The 14,825-nt window shown below is 42.9% G+C and overlaps 1 protein-coding gene across 2 annotated transcripts in view; it reads right to left on the reverse strand.

Moving 5' to 3' along the window:
- Positions 1-14,825, reverse strand: part of ADAMTSL1 (ADAMTS like 1) — an 821,320-nt gene that overhangs the window by 64,430 nt on the left and 742,065 nt on the right. For both annotated transcript variants that reach the window (XM_087822640.1, XM_087822641.1), the window contains one exon: positions 7,721-7,849. In XM_087822640.1, coding sequence (XP_087678766.1) covers positions 7,721-7,849 — 129 coding nt within the window. The remainder of the gene's footprint in view (positions 1-7,720; positions 7,850-14,825) is intronic.

Below are 14,825 nucleotides of genomic sequence, written 5' to 3' on the forward strand. Positions count from 1 at the left end.
GATTTCCTTTCTGTGAGTAAAAAACAAACACCGGTAACATCAGTTTATGCTGCTAGTAGTCAGGGTAATGGTTCCTCTGAGAGGTGGCGTGAATGGGGAGGGGTTGTGACAGAGGGAGGGACACAGGGCTTGGTTGCCGGTAGTGCTATTTTTTGACCCAGGTGCTGGTTTGGTGAGTTTGGCACCTGTATGATATGTGCACTTTTCTGTAGAGATATTACACTTCAGTAAAACATGAAAAGCCACAGAATATTAATGCATTCATGAAGCAGACAAAGGAAAGCTGCTAGATCCTTACCAGAGCTGAGACTACACGAAGAAAACATGGCTGTATTTTGAAGCCTGTGTATTTTCTTAGAACAAGAGAACACGGAACTATGGTATCAGTAGCCACCATAGAGAAAGAAAGACAGGAAGAAAGTACTCTGCTGTCTCCTCAGTCCCAGTTTACTGTCTGTGAGGAAGAGCTGGGGAGGTTGTGTGCATGAATTGGGACTGTATACTTCATTTAGGAAGCCCTCTAGTGGGTTATAGACTGAATGCTCATGTTCCCACAAACTGATATGCTGAAGCCGTAACCCCAGCGTAATGGTATTTGGAGGGGGCCTTTGGAGGTCATGATGGGGAGGGTCCTCATGACGGGATTAGAGCCCTTGTAAGAAAAGACTAGAGAGCTAGTATTCTCTGCCAGGTGAAGACATAGCAAGAAGATAGCTGTCTGCAAACCAGGAAGAGAGTTTTCAACAGGTACTGAATGGAGCCTCCAGAATCATGAGAGGTAACCTTCTATTGTTTAAGCCACCCAGTATATGGTATTCTGTAATAGCAGCCTGAGTAGATTAAGACCAGGGGACTGCCTTAATTCCTTAGGAAGTTTCCTTGTGGTGGACATGCTAATAAACAGGCCTCAGCTTAGCACAAGCCTTCTGAGATGGTCTGCATAGAAGGTTCTGTAGCAGGCTGAGCTCTGAGTGAGTTGGGAGTCAGGAAGTCTGTGGTATTAATTTGCAGGTGTCCAGGGAACAGAAAGCTCCATCCCTTGTACCTCCTAGCCTGCTGGCCCAGCTCACAAAGTTTACTCATAGAATTCTTGGGCATATATTCAGGGTATATTTAGAATATCAAATCCTGGTAAACAGGGGCAAACCAGGACTAGTCAAAGGGCCAGACCTTTCGTCCTGTGCTTTCCATGAGTTGGGGCTGGATTTTGCCCTTAATGGGCAGCCTCCTATTTAGGATGCAAACACCTTCAAGGAGTTACCTGTGTAGCTGTTCCTTGTCCTTGAATCTGACGAACAAAATTTACCTGCAGTCTACTCTACCTCACCCAGCTGGAGCCCTGGAGCACTTGCTGTTCCCGAGCCCAGTGGAGAAAGTGATGTGGGGCGGGAGGGCGGGAGGGTGGTCTCATGCTCCCTTACTAATGGTGAGCTGCCTGTGTGAACTCACTGTTATCCCAGCTGCTCTGCTGCCTCAGGTGGGGTTCTTCAGGCCTGGAGTGGTGGCCTAAGTGTTTGGCCAATCTGTGAGCCCTTTCTCCCTGTTATGGGGAACACAGAAGTGACTCTGGTCTTCTCTTTTATTTATATGGCCCATAATTCAGTGTGAATCCCTAGGGACCTACACACTGGCTGGAAGATGGAGGCAGGGCTGCTGAGAGAGAGTGGAGACTTGGACACTGCACCCCTGATCCATCAGGGAGAGGCACACATGGTGACACTTGATGCTCAGGTGCATGAGAGGGGCCAGGCTGGCATCATCTTTAAAGACACCTGGACAGAAGATGCTGGTGAGAGGCAGGAAAGCTGATTTCTTATGGCAGAACCACAAGGGAGAGCAAGAGCATAGTGATGCCCGGCCATGCCAGTGTGGACTTTGGACCCTGAGCTCAGCTTTTATGTATTAAAAATAAAAGCATAGCATTCCAGAGAAAGTCTCTGAAAAGTAAGTTGCAGCAAATACCCTCAGTCATTTCTCTCCCCAAGAAAAACAGAGGTCCAAACATATTTTCTACAAGTATTTTCCTTGTAATGAATGGCTTGTATGTAGCACGGTGGCTGGCACCTTCTTTTGAGGAGGGCTGTGGGCAGCACGCATACGATGCCTAATAGGAACCAAGGCCCCTTGGGAGCAGGAGGCAGAGTAAGAGAAGTGGATTAAGTGGACCTTCAGTTCCACCCACAAAAGCATGCTGGCTCAGTGAGCGGGGAGCGAATATTCTCTCTGTGACTGTGCCTCGTGGAGACGAGCTGCTGCGTGTGTTCCCAGAGCCAGCATTCGCAGGACTCTCTGTGTAACATGGCAGCTCCTGCAGCCAGGCGCCCTGCTGCTTACCAGTGTGTCCTCCTCTGGGTGCTGGGACCTGAGCTCCTGCAGGGCAGCCAGAGGCAGAGAGAGGCAAGAGGGGAGGGGAGAAGGGAGGAGAGGAAAGGAGAGGAGAGGGGAAGAGAGGGGAAGAGAGGGGAAGAGAGGGGAGGAGGGGGAGGAGAGGGGAGGAGAGGGGAAGAGAGGGGAGGAGAGGGGAAGAGAGGGGAGGAGAGGGAGATAACCCCAGGATGGAGGGACCTGGAGCCATTTCTCACTTCCCAGGCAGTGGTGTAAGCCTCTTCTCTCCCCTCCCTCCCTCTTTGCCTCCTGCCCTCATGAAATCGGGTCTGTTTACTGGAAGGGCTCAATTCCTCAGGCCCATGGGAGAAATGGAAATGCTCGGGAAAGCAAAGGGTAGAAGGAAGTAACCTTCAGTCTCTGTAAACTGGAACTATGGGAGTTGACAGCAGTGGCAAGGGAAGAGAAATTATGTAGGAATCGTTCTAATATATTTATTAGGTACCTGCATCATGAGCTTGCAAAGATGGAGGTGTCATTGCTGGTGCCACATTTGGGGGATTCCTGTCTTAGACTACAGGCCTTAGGCAGAGAATGACACCAGAAAGATGCTTTGAAATATCCAGTCCTTCCATGACTGGCTCTGACATATTACAAATAGAGTTGGAATAAGGGAACAGGAAAAATAAGTGGGGCATTATAAAGCCTTTTTTTCTTTTTCTCTCCAGAGATGACAATGATGCTTTAGAAGACTCCACTGGATCTCACATGTGCCAGAGTCCCTCAAAAAGGTTTGAAACACATGCCTAATACTGACGTTCAGAATGCCTAGATACCAGGGTACACAGAGGTCAGGAGCTATGCAAAAATATCCTGAATATGTTAGAGGGAGAGAGAACATTTACTATGAGCCAAATATTTTATAAACGTCATCACTTTGTCACAATGATCCTATGAGGACTATTATTAACTCCATTTTACACATGAGAAAAGTAGGACTCAAAGAGATTAGATAAATCTGCCAAAAGTCACATTAGTTTGGATCCCTGTATGATTACAGTTATATGGGGACAAAGCCTGTCTGCCCCTCCTTAGCCCCCAGCCAGTCAGAGACCTACAAATGCCTAGGTGCCAAACTCATACACTTGATGCCAGATTCCCATCTTAACAAGTACAAAGTCCTCACTTAACATCATCAATAGGTTCTGAGACTATAAGCTAAGAAAGGTATAAAGAAATCAATTTTACCATAGACTAAATGATATAAACGAGAGGTTTCTATGGCATTTCATCAACATTATAACAAAACAACATTGAATGAAATGACATTATTCAAGGTCCTGGTGTACTTAATGCTGTCTGCATTATATTAGACTGACTCCTGAGAGAGGATCTGAATCGCTGCCAGTTATTTCTGGTATCAAATCCTTAAGAACTTTCTACTTTCAGAATTAACCTTTCTGCTGTAATTGTAATACCAAGATATTGTTAGGAGGGAGGTTTCTTGAATCCACCTGTGCCGGCCTTGCCAGCTCTCTTCTTGCTGAGAAGCTTGGTCAGGTTGTGGGAAATTTTTTTCTAGCCTGTTGTGATGTGACAGCATATTCTACAGACAGAAATGTCTGCAAAATGACAGAAAATAGACCCAACCACAGAACAAAGACCACAGCTATGCTGTTGACAAGTTTCTTGGTCAGGCTTCATACTCTGGGCTCCCTACCTTTACTTTCCCCCTTTGTGGCATATCTTATCAACAATACAATGCCCTCCCTGTCACTTGAAAGAATCAATAAATGAGTCTGGCCAAATTGCGTTGTAATTTGATATGATTATGAGGATTAGTGCCTTTAATCTCCACGGAGCTGCCATGTAGGGTGATGTTATAATATTCTTTTTATAAACTCAGACAGGATATTCTTGTTAACTAGACTACTTGTTATATTTGGAAGGCTGCTTGCACCATGGCAGCCTGTCAACATCTCAAGGTGGGTGTCCACTGAAAGGTGCACCTGACATGGTAAGTTTGATGGCCTGGTACAAGCCAAGGAAAGGATACAGTAACTTACATGTCAGTCTTGGCAATTCTAAAAAACAATGGGAGTCTGGAAAGGAGGCTTTTCGCCTTCCAATTTCTCCATACTGACTGTGCAGTCACTGATAGCTGTTCACAGAACCAATTTCCTTCTACCCAGCTAAGCTACACAGCCTACCATCCCTTGTAGCTGTGAGTAGCCATGTGACTAGGAGGGAATGTGAAAAGTAGTGTATGCTACTTCCAGGTATGGCCCTTAAAAACCTTCCTGGCCATTCTCTGCACTTTGTTTTCCCCTCTTCTGGTTGGCAGGCTAGAGATAACCAGCAGGGAGGCCTTGGAAGGCATGTGTTCAAGGTAACAGAGCCATCAGCATTCTATGACCCTAATGACTGTGACTCTAGCTGACCAGGAATACTCTTTAGACTCTCAAGGAAGCAAAAATATACTTGTATTGTGTTTGTGTCATTATACATTTGGGGGTCTATGTGTTACCAGAGTTTAGCCTACCCTAACATACTGCCCAATGTTGACTCCTCAACTAGTTATTTCTGCATCACGAATCCTGATAACTTTATCTCCTAAGTCCTTTAAAAGCTTCCCTTGCTCTTAGGATAAAATCCCAAAATGTACCATAATCTATGAGAGCATGTAAGGTCTAGCTCCTGCCTACTCTCTCCCAACCTCCCAGCCATACGTCATGACACTTTCTTCTCTGTTCTCTATATTACAGCCACACTAGCCATATTTCACTCCTTCAGATGCAGCATGCTCTTTCTACCTCAGGCCCTTTGCACATTCTATTCCCAATGACTAAAACATTCTCTCCTCCCCCAAACCTTTGTCTTCTACTCAGTTTTCTGAACTCTTCTTAAATAGAGAACACAAATGGGGGGTGGTACAATAAATTGGGTCATTTTTCAAGAAAAAGCCTCAGCATACTCATTGCCTAATGCTTTTTATGTTTAAGGGTTGGGAAGCATATATGAGGCTGCATTTTACAAGTTGAAAGCATATGTGTGCAAAAAGCTATCTAATGAAAAACTACTAACAACTCAAACATGTAAGGACATGAGTCACTCTATGTAAACTATGTAATATTCTTAAAATAGATGATTATATAGCCATTAAAATTATGTCATAAGAGCTGTAAGAGCCACTTATAGCAGCAAAATAAAAGTAGTTCCTTCTGCCACTTAGCATTACGGTGGAAAGTATTGTGACTGGAGACTCAGCTAAAGGACGCTTTTTTTGTCCAGTAAATTCATGGAACAACTGTATAATCTAAAGGGGCTTGGGGGACTGGGTGAAAAAGGTGAAGGAATTAAAAAGTACAAGTTGGTAGTCACAAAATAGTCATGGGAATGTAAAGTACTGTATAGGGAATACAGTCAATAATATTTTAATAAGTATGTATGGTGCCAGGTAGGTACTTGAAATATTAGTGTGGGGGGGACCACTTCGTAAAGTATACGATTGTCTAACCACTATGCTGCACACCTGAAACTAATACAAAATAATACTGAATGTCAACTGTAATTGGAAATAAAAAGAATTTGGAAAAAAGTAGCAGGCTTTCTTACCCACTTTGAAAAAATGTTTTACTTAATAAAAGCAATAATGACAGAGACACACAGATTTATTTTAGTTAACTATGATTAACACAAATGGTTCTATGAATAAAAACAGAGAATTTAATGTGCATGGCCAGGCACAAACTGGATATCACAACCTAAGATCTCATTATAAGGTTGCCTAGATCTGGTCTCTGGATGAACGAGGGACAGGGCCCCAGGCTGCAAGGAGAGTTGGCCAAAGCTGGTTTTAGTGTCCTGAGCTCCCCATGGTAAGTACTTCCTCACCTGAATTCTGGGTCTCTCAATCTTCTTTAAGTGCCCAATTCCTTGTTTTGCTGCCTTTGCTCTCCATTTTTTCCTCCAACTCTCAAGAGGAGACCCAACATAGTCCGTTATACCTCTAGTCAATGTTCTGTTTCCAAGGACTATGTTCACAGTGATCAGGTGGGGAGTGACAGTTCTGTACAGAGGGTCCCACCTGCACCACCAGTCCCTGCACAAAGGGACAGCTCATTCATGGAAAGCCCTGTCAGGGGTTTTATCTTGCTCCCCATTTGGTAGCACCAGGCCTGAAGGGATTTGGTTCTAAAAGATTTCACTGATGAGGTTGGATGTGCAGGCCAAAGGAAGCTTTACATAGCTGCTGCTATATTGCTGGTTTCCTGGAGCTATCAGAACATTTCCTGCCTGTCCACTCTGCACACAGGGTATGACTGGGGAGCCTGGGTTGGGGTGTGTCAGAGTAGGGGATATCTGATGAGGACAGCAATCGAGGGACTGCACAAGAGCCATTCATTGCTTCTTTGCATTGTGGTATGAGAAACAGGGCAGACAGCACAAACTTTGGTCCACAAGAAGGGACAATTAGCTGCTGGGCTTTGTTGCTGTTTTTTTGTTTTTTAATTGAAGGCAAATACCTTTACACAGAGCATACCACCATGCCCTATTGTCCACTACTCCTCCACTTCCCTGTGACCTTCTAGTCCCTATAGGCCTCTGACCTTGCAAAGCCAACCCAAGGGCAACGCCTATCTCACAACTCCTAACAGTGCTGGCTATTTTTGTTAATGACTCCTACTCCCTTCTGGTGTGAGCAGGCTCAAGGTTCTTGTTGGTCTTATCTCTGCCACCCACTCCTTACCTTTCCACCACCACTGCTCTGAGTTCAGGGCCCCACTACCTCTCCTCTAAACTACTATGATGGCTTCTTAACTGGCTGCTCTGTTCTAGTATTTCCTTTCTTCAGTCTATTTCATGCACTGCTGGCAGCTTACTCCTCTGGAAGTATGGCTCCTTAACATCACTCTCTATCTGCCTTTGTTTAAACTCCTTGGCCAAGCACTCGGGGTCTCCCATGTGCAGTTGCAGCCCACCTTGCTAAAGTTTAAGCCCCTCCACACCACTTCTGCCCTCTGGGCTCCAGTCAGACCAGAGCACACACTGTTCTTTTGTAGTCCTGAGGCTTTCTTACTTCCATGAATTTTCTCATACTCTTGTGTCTTCTTGGAATACTCTTTGCCCCCATCTTTGCATGTCCACTTTCTACCAGTATGCAAGGCTGATAAAAAATCCACCTCTTCTATCTCATCTGTTGCAGTCAGAATTCATGTTTCCTCCTCTAAACTTCCACAGCACTTTCCAGTTTCAGAGTGACTGAGGTTCATGCCTTTCCTACTATCCCCGAATCCCTGAGAACAGAATTTATGTTTATCTTTGTATCCCCATCTTAGCACAGGGCTCCATTAATATTTGAACAAATGAATTAACACATAAATGAATTTCTCACCTGCAACTTGGCAATTAATTGTCACATTCACTCCTTGCACTGTTTTGATGGTGCTGCCTATATCCACTGTGATGGCAGGCTCCTTGGTGTTGATCACAGTCATTCGTGACGTTTTCACTAATGGCTTTCCTGAAGATGAGAAGAAATGATAAATTTTACTATATATAGGTTTCAGGTGTACAATTCTATAATACATTATCTGCGTATTGTATTGTGTGCTTATCACCCCAAAGTCAAGTCTCCTTGTTACCACTTACTGAACAAGCTATCTTTCCTTCTCTAAATTGCTTTGCATCTTTGTCCAATTCAGTTGGACATATTTTCGTTGATCTATTTCTGAGTTCCCTCTTCTGTTCCACTGATCTATGTGTTTTTCTCTATCAACACCACATGATCTTAATTATTGGAGCTATATAATTAATCTTAAAATTGGGTAGGCTGATTCTTCCTAGTTTATAATTTTTTGATATTCTATTGGCTTGGCCTTTCCACATAAATTTTAAATTAATTTTGTCTACAACTATAAAATCTTGCTGGGATTTTGATAGGAATTACATTAAACCTGTATATCAATTTGGGAAGAACTGTCATCATTATTGTGTTGACTCTTCCAATCCATGAACACTGTTTCTCTATTTATATTTCCTTTGATTTCTTTCATCAGAGTTTTGTAGTTTTCAGCATACAAGTCTTGTATATATTTTGTTTGATTTATACCTAATTATTTTGTATTTTTTGAAGGGATATTAAATATACTGTATTTTCAATTTCAGTGTTCATGTGTTTATTGCTAGTGTATAGAAACATAATTAATCTTTGTATATCCTGTGACACTGCTAAACTCACATATTAGTTTTAGGACTTTTTTTGGTAAATCCTTGGTATTTTCTAAGTAGGCAATCATTTCACCTGCAAATAGTTTTATTTCTTCCTGTCTGATCTGTACTCCTTTTATTTCCTTTTCTTGTATTATTTCACTGGATAGATCTTCCAGCCTATGTGGAATAAGAGTGGTGACAGTGGGATTTTGGTATGATGAGTGATTTTCAGTTGAAATCTGAACATTTTCATACTATGTTATGCAACCCTCGATCTTATTTAAACCTTGTTTTAGCTGGCTTTCTCTGAAACCACTCAAGTGGGGGAGCAGAGGTGCCATCTCGTTACTATCCAGTGAAGGTAGAGGTCCAGGTTCTCTACTTCGCCTCCTTTGTCACCTAAGTGGGGGATCTGCATTACCGCTGGGCAGGAGTGGCGCTTCTGGCTCCCTGCTTGGTCTCCATTGATGCCATGGTGGGAAGACCCTTATTACCGCTGGGTGGTGGTGGCAAGTCCTGCCTCTCCAGGAGAGGGTAAAGAAGGCATCATAGGGTATGGTCTCCACATTATGCCCCGGATGGGATGAAATCTGTCTTCTCTGATGTGGCAACCATGAGGGTGTTGGGAACCCCTTTTAGTCTGACTAGGCGGAGCCTTTGCTCCCCACTCAGCCTCTGCTGCTGTGGGTGGCAGTGGACTACAGTGTTTTCTGTGGTGTGTGAAGTAGAATGGTATTTTCCAAAGTTTTCTGTCTTGCTCGACTGCCTTCTCCCGATGCTTTGCCTAGAGAGAACAGGACAGGGGTGGGGCTGCTTTCTCCCGGTTCCCATTGCACTTCCTGGTGGCTGGCCTGGTCAGCTCCAAGGCTGGGATCTCAAAGGCAAAAAGAAAACTCGAGGAAGTCACAATTGTGCTGTCCCTTAGTTCCCAAGATCCCTAGTCAGTCTGCTTCCCATTTCCACATTTCAGTCTTCTTATGTTTGTTTTGAATATCGTGTCTATGGATTTTAGCTGTGTTTAGCAGGAAGAATAGGGAAAGTATACCTATGCCATCTTCCTGGAAGTGGAAACTCTGTGCACATTACATTTTAATAGGCCTTTATCAGCTGGGGGGAAACCCCAGGACTTCACGTACCGGACCACAAAATACAAGGAAAAATTCATTTACTGAGCACCTTGGGGAAATAAGGGTCCACATGAGATCATTTTCAAATACATAAAGCTTAATTTTGTGTAAGTCAAATGGATTTAATTTTGTTTCATCCCTTTTACAGGCAGGACATTCTACAATGGTATTTGTTCTTCTGTGCCTTCATTAATTGTGAAGAAAACTAATTCAACAATGCCCTTTGGAGTCTTCTCTCTGCTTTTTATGCTTTTTGCTTTCACCATCACCTCTTCAGCCTTTATTCCTGCTTGCACTGCCACACAGCCTCATGTTAGAGGCTGTCTTGCTTTTTTCTCCACTTCCTTTTCCCCCCAAATGGTGGAGGCATTTGTCTCACAAAAGGTCTCTTGAGAGGTAGAGCAGGCTCCAGGCCTTAGGGATCCAGGTTCCTCTGATGACTCGACAGTGGTCCTAAGGCTGCTTCCACTCGCAGTCACCGGAAGACCTCCAGTGCAACCCAGGCTTCAGCTCCCAGGCTTGGAACTAAAACTCTAACTCCTTGTGTTGTAGACTGGGATAGAGAGAGTTTAGGCTACCGCAGCAATTTCCAATTGTAGTTGTTTTGTTTACTTGTTCCAGGTTTCCTCACTATGACAGTCATAAGGGACGTGAAATGACTGGCACCTAATACAGCATCAGAAGTACTTAGGTTGTTATTAGAGATGCTTGCCAAATATTTCTAAATCTCCCTTCCTCAGAACTTTTTGGTTGAGCAGTTATCTGACTAAAAGTGTTGGCCAGTAAGTTTGCTGCATGACAAATGGTTCCAAGTCTCCTATATAAAGTATGGGGTGAGGGTTCTTTACTATTTAGGGCTCTGGGAAAGGAATTAGCCATGTGAGAAAGACAGAGGTGACAACTGGCCACTGTGGGAAACGTGATGGGCTGTGTACATGAACATGAAGAGGGATGGGTGAGTCTGTTTAAATAAGTAATGGAGCACTGAATGTGCATTTGTTGGCCTTTGAGGTTGATTATTTTCTTCTGGATCCTTGACCTGGTTCCTGGGAACTTGGCCATAGACCCTGGCTGGAACCTATTAATCTCTACTCACATGCCTTCTCTTTCATTCCTTTCAGGTTTGCTTTGGTAAGCATTGGCTACTGGGATGCCTCTTACATCCAGCATCTTGGGAGACTATCTAAAGAGAAGAAGGCCTCTGAAATTAACAGAGGCAAATGACCATCTTTCTCCCCAACATCTGGTCATCAGCTGAGCAGCCTGAAGTTCTAGGGATGCATTCTTAAAAAGAGAGTTCCAGTATGCACTCTCTCCAATAGTATATGAAAGTGCTTATTTCTTGCCCAGCCAGCCTGACTCAACAGTTGAGCATTGACTTATGATCCAGATTATGGTTTGATTCCAGGTCAGGGCACTCACCTGGGTTTCGGGCTCAATCCCCAGCAGGGGGTGTGCAGGAGGCAGCCGATCAATGACTCTCTCTCAACATTGATGTTTCTATCTCTCTCTCTTTCTCTCCCTTCCTCTCTCTGAAATTAATAAAATATATTTTTAAAAAAGAAAGTGCTTATTTCCCAACATCCTCACCAACATAGTGTATTATGAAACTTAATTTTGATTAATTTATTATTTTTATTTTTTCCTCTCCCCTTTTAATTGCCTTCTAGGCATAGAATATTAAACTCATTAGAAATATGTTTAGGGTCAGTAACTTGAGCAAAGTTTTGAGGAGCTTGCCTTTAATATATGCATAGGCTCTCCATATCTATTTTGGCTGTTTAGGGTTTTTTCCCCTTATTTCACTTATATTCCATATATTTGAAATTATGTATGACCTGATATGAAATGAGTGGTTTTGCATTATGGTGGTTCCTGGGAATAATACGGGATGATATGGGAGAAGGCAGCTGAAATGACACTGAATTAATATCAGCATATTCACCTTACCTCCCTACTCATAAGAAGCTCCCTGGCTCTAACCCCAAATATACCCTAAATATAACTGGCTTCCCTGCTGCTGTAATCAAACCTGTACTTACTCTGGCCAGACTACTGCAGAGCCTAACTGGCCTCCTTGCTTCTGCTACTCTTCTTCCACTACAGCCTCCTCTCAAGACAGCCAGAGTCATCTTTCTAAAACATGGATCAGATCATAGAACTTCTCTGCCTAAAGTATCCAGTGCTTTTTCAGTGCAATTAGCTCATAATTTCAAATTCCTTTTTATGACCAACCATTCCCTATGAGTTCAGGCCCAGCTCTGCACCTATCCTGGCTTCCTAAGGTCACACTCCCATCAATCACTGTGCTTCAGCCACACTGGCCGTCTGTCTCTTCCTCCATAATATCAGATGTTTGTCCTGGCTGTTCCCTTTCCCTGACATCTTCCACCTACAGACATTTGCACAGCTCTATCCTTTTGGCCATTCACGTCTCTGTACAAATATAACCTCCTAATGGGGTCTTTCCTATCCACCCCATCTAAAACATGCACCCCTTCACTCCCCTGCCAGTCATTATGTATCTCATCGCCAATTTTATAAGCACTAGAACTATCAGAATTTACTTTACTTGTGTGTTCTCTGCCTCCTACTCACCATGTAACCTCCATAAAAGCAGGATAACATCTCCTTCTCTTCTTTAGTCCTACCACCTAGTCCTGGCACACAGTAGGTCCTCAATAAATATCCAGTTAATAAATGTATGTGTGCATATGGTATGCTGTGTGCATTATCTGAATTTTTTTTCATAGCAATTTTGAGAGGCAGGCAAAGACTTTTTATCTTTTATATAGATAAGGAACTAAGGCCCAGAAAGTGAGCCTCATGGTTTGTCCAAGGCCAGAGAGCAAGCAGAGTGTAGGGCTGACTAGACCTGAGAACTTTGACTTGAAGTCTAGTGCTTGTAACTGAGGATCCTGAATCCATGTCTGTGGACAGGCTGCCTCAGAACCCTCAGGGCACTTGTTAAAAATATAATCTGTCCTGTTATAACACAATAGTTGCTTCACTGTGTAATAAAAACAACTGTGCCAATGGGGAAAAGCAGGCTAGGGACCAGGGAGTTTCAGACTCACAATTACCAAGTTATTTTTCCTATAGGAATTTTAATAATAAAGGTGGTTTTTATAGCTGCAAGTGTATAGCTATAAAATTCAAATGTCACTGAATTAAATCCAGCCCTTAATTAATTATACTGAGCTTTTGCTGAAAACTAATGGCCTTTTGTCCTGTCACTAGAGGTGCTGTTGTTAGCACAGGCTACTTGTATGTTCTTGTTCCTTCATGGTCCATTGTTAAGACAAAGCACAAAGTTATCCAAGCATTTATAATTAATAGAAATTTATAGTGAAAACAATGTTTCATAATCAATTGACCCACTTATATTTATTACAAAAAGCTTGTATATATTATTGAGTCCCACTCTAGACCTATTAAACTTGAATCTCAGGTGGTGGGATGGAAGCTATAATCTCTATTTTTAACACGTTCCTCGGTGATTCTGATATGCAGCCAAGCTTGATAATCAATGAATTACATTGTTTCAGTTTTTCTTGAACTGGTTTTCTCTGATTCTTGGTGAGAGCTGAGGAGATTTCTTTTGAGAGACCGCTAGTTCTCTTTTAGACAATTTCAAGCTGGCACTCTTATTTTAATGGTCAACTAAAAACAACAAAAATAAGCCTATTTTAGATCACTTGGATGATTACCTAATGAGCACTGCCATGTAATGCCATGCCGGTGTTTGATTATTATCTCATTAGCCAGTATTACTTTAATTATGGAAGCTAACTAAGAAGAAAAAATAGAGATGCAGAGAGGGAGTGAAATGATAACTTGTATGTTTGTGCCAAGAGAATGCTAAACAAAGATCATGGCATGCCCCACCAAAAAGGCTTTCATATCAGACAAAACAAAAAAGTGCTGATTGCATGGAGCCTTGATCACAGAGGCCCTGAGAGCTGCGCCTCTGCAGTCAGGACTATGTACATGTTATAAGCGGCCATTCCACTTCTGCAAATCGGCATGAGCCAGCAAATTAATGTCTGGAAATTGACGGGGTATGTGGATTACTCTTTCATTTAATCTGTAAATCTGTGTTATAGTTGAATGAGAGCTATAGCAGGAGGAGATTATGCCTAATTTTATAGCTGTAAAATTTAAGAAAAACAAAATGGAAACAAAGGCACACTTTTCAATTTACCAGGCCTAATAGGAGAAATCTGGCCCCTCTGAGAGAGTCAAACTCAGAAATGGAAGCAGTAAGAGAATCATTTTTGTTCAGTTCCTTCAGACCTCATCATACCCTACCCCTTAGCTTTTGGATTATGGAACAGGGGAAACAGAGCCTCACCAGGAAGCAAGGGCAACCGTTGTACAAAGGAAGAACCTGAGATGTAGCTAAAATGTGTGTCAATATCTAATGATGCAAAGAAGTGCTATTTGGTGATGCCTTTATAGCGGAGACCAGGCATTGTCCTGACCCAGAAGGACGAGTAATGGTGAGACAGGCTGGGACAGAGGAACAGCCCCAGGAACAAATGCTCAGAAATACATTCCTGCGTATAGTCTGGGCTCTGGCTCACACCTCTTTCTCTTATGTGTGACTCTGGGCAAAACAAAAGCCCAATGGGAAAAAATCTGAACATATGTGCTTGAAAAATATCTTTGGCCCAGTATAAAGGTGACTGAGAGGAGCCAGAGGAGACGGAAGGTTTGTTTTTCTGAGCTCAGCCAAGAACAGGGAGCATTATAAGTAACTTTTTCTTAGGGCCAAAGTCCAGGCCTCTGCTAACAGAAACTTTGTTTTCAACAGCATGATGCCTTTTATGCTAGATGCCATGGCAGAGGCTGATTTGCTATCAACCCAACCCTTTTCTACTTCTTCCTGGGCACACAGTGAGGTCATTTCCCAGCCTCTTCATTTAGTTGTGGGAACGGTACGCGTTCTAGCAGATGGAATCTGGGCAGAAATGCAGGGTGCCACTTCTTGACCTGAACCACAAAAACCCTCTGTGCAATAATTAGTTGTAGACTTTATGTGAGCAAAAAATAATCTATCATATTTTAGCCATCATGTATTTATGATTTTGTTTTCTACAGTAGTTATCAAATGCTAATTGATCCAGGTTTAATGAATATTTGTTCACTTACTGAAGC

This window comes from Miniopterus natalensis, chromosome 12, assembly GCF_054644295.1.
Source record: "Miniopterus natalensis isolate mMinNat1 chromosome 12, mMinNat1.hap1, whole genome shotgun sequence".
Taxonomy (NCBI): Eukaryota; Metazoa; Chordata; class Mammalia; order Chiroptera; family Miniopteridae; genus Miniopterus; species Miniopterus natalensis.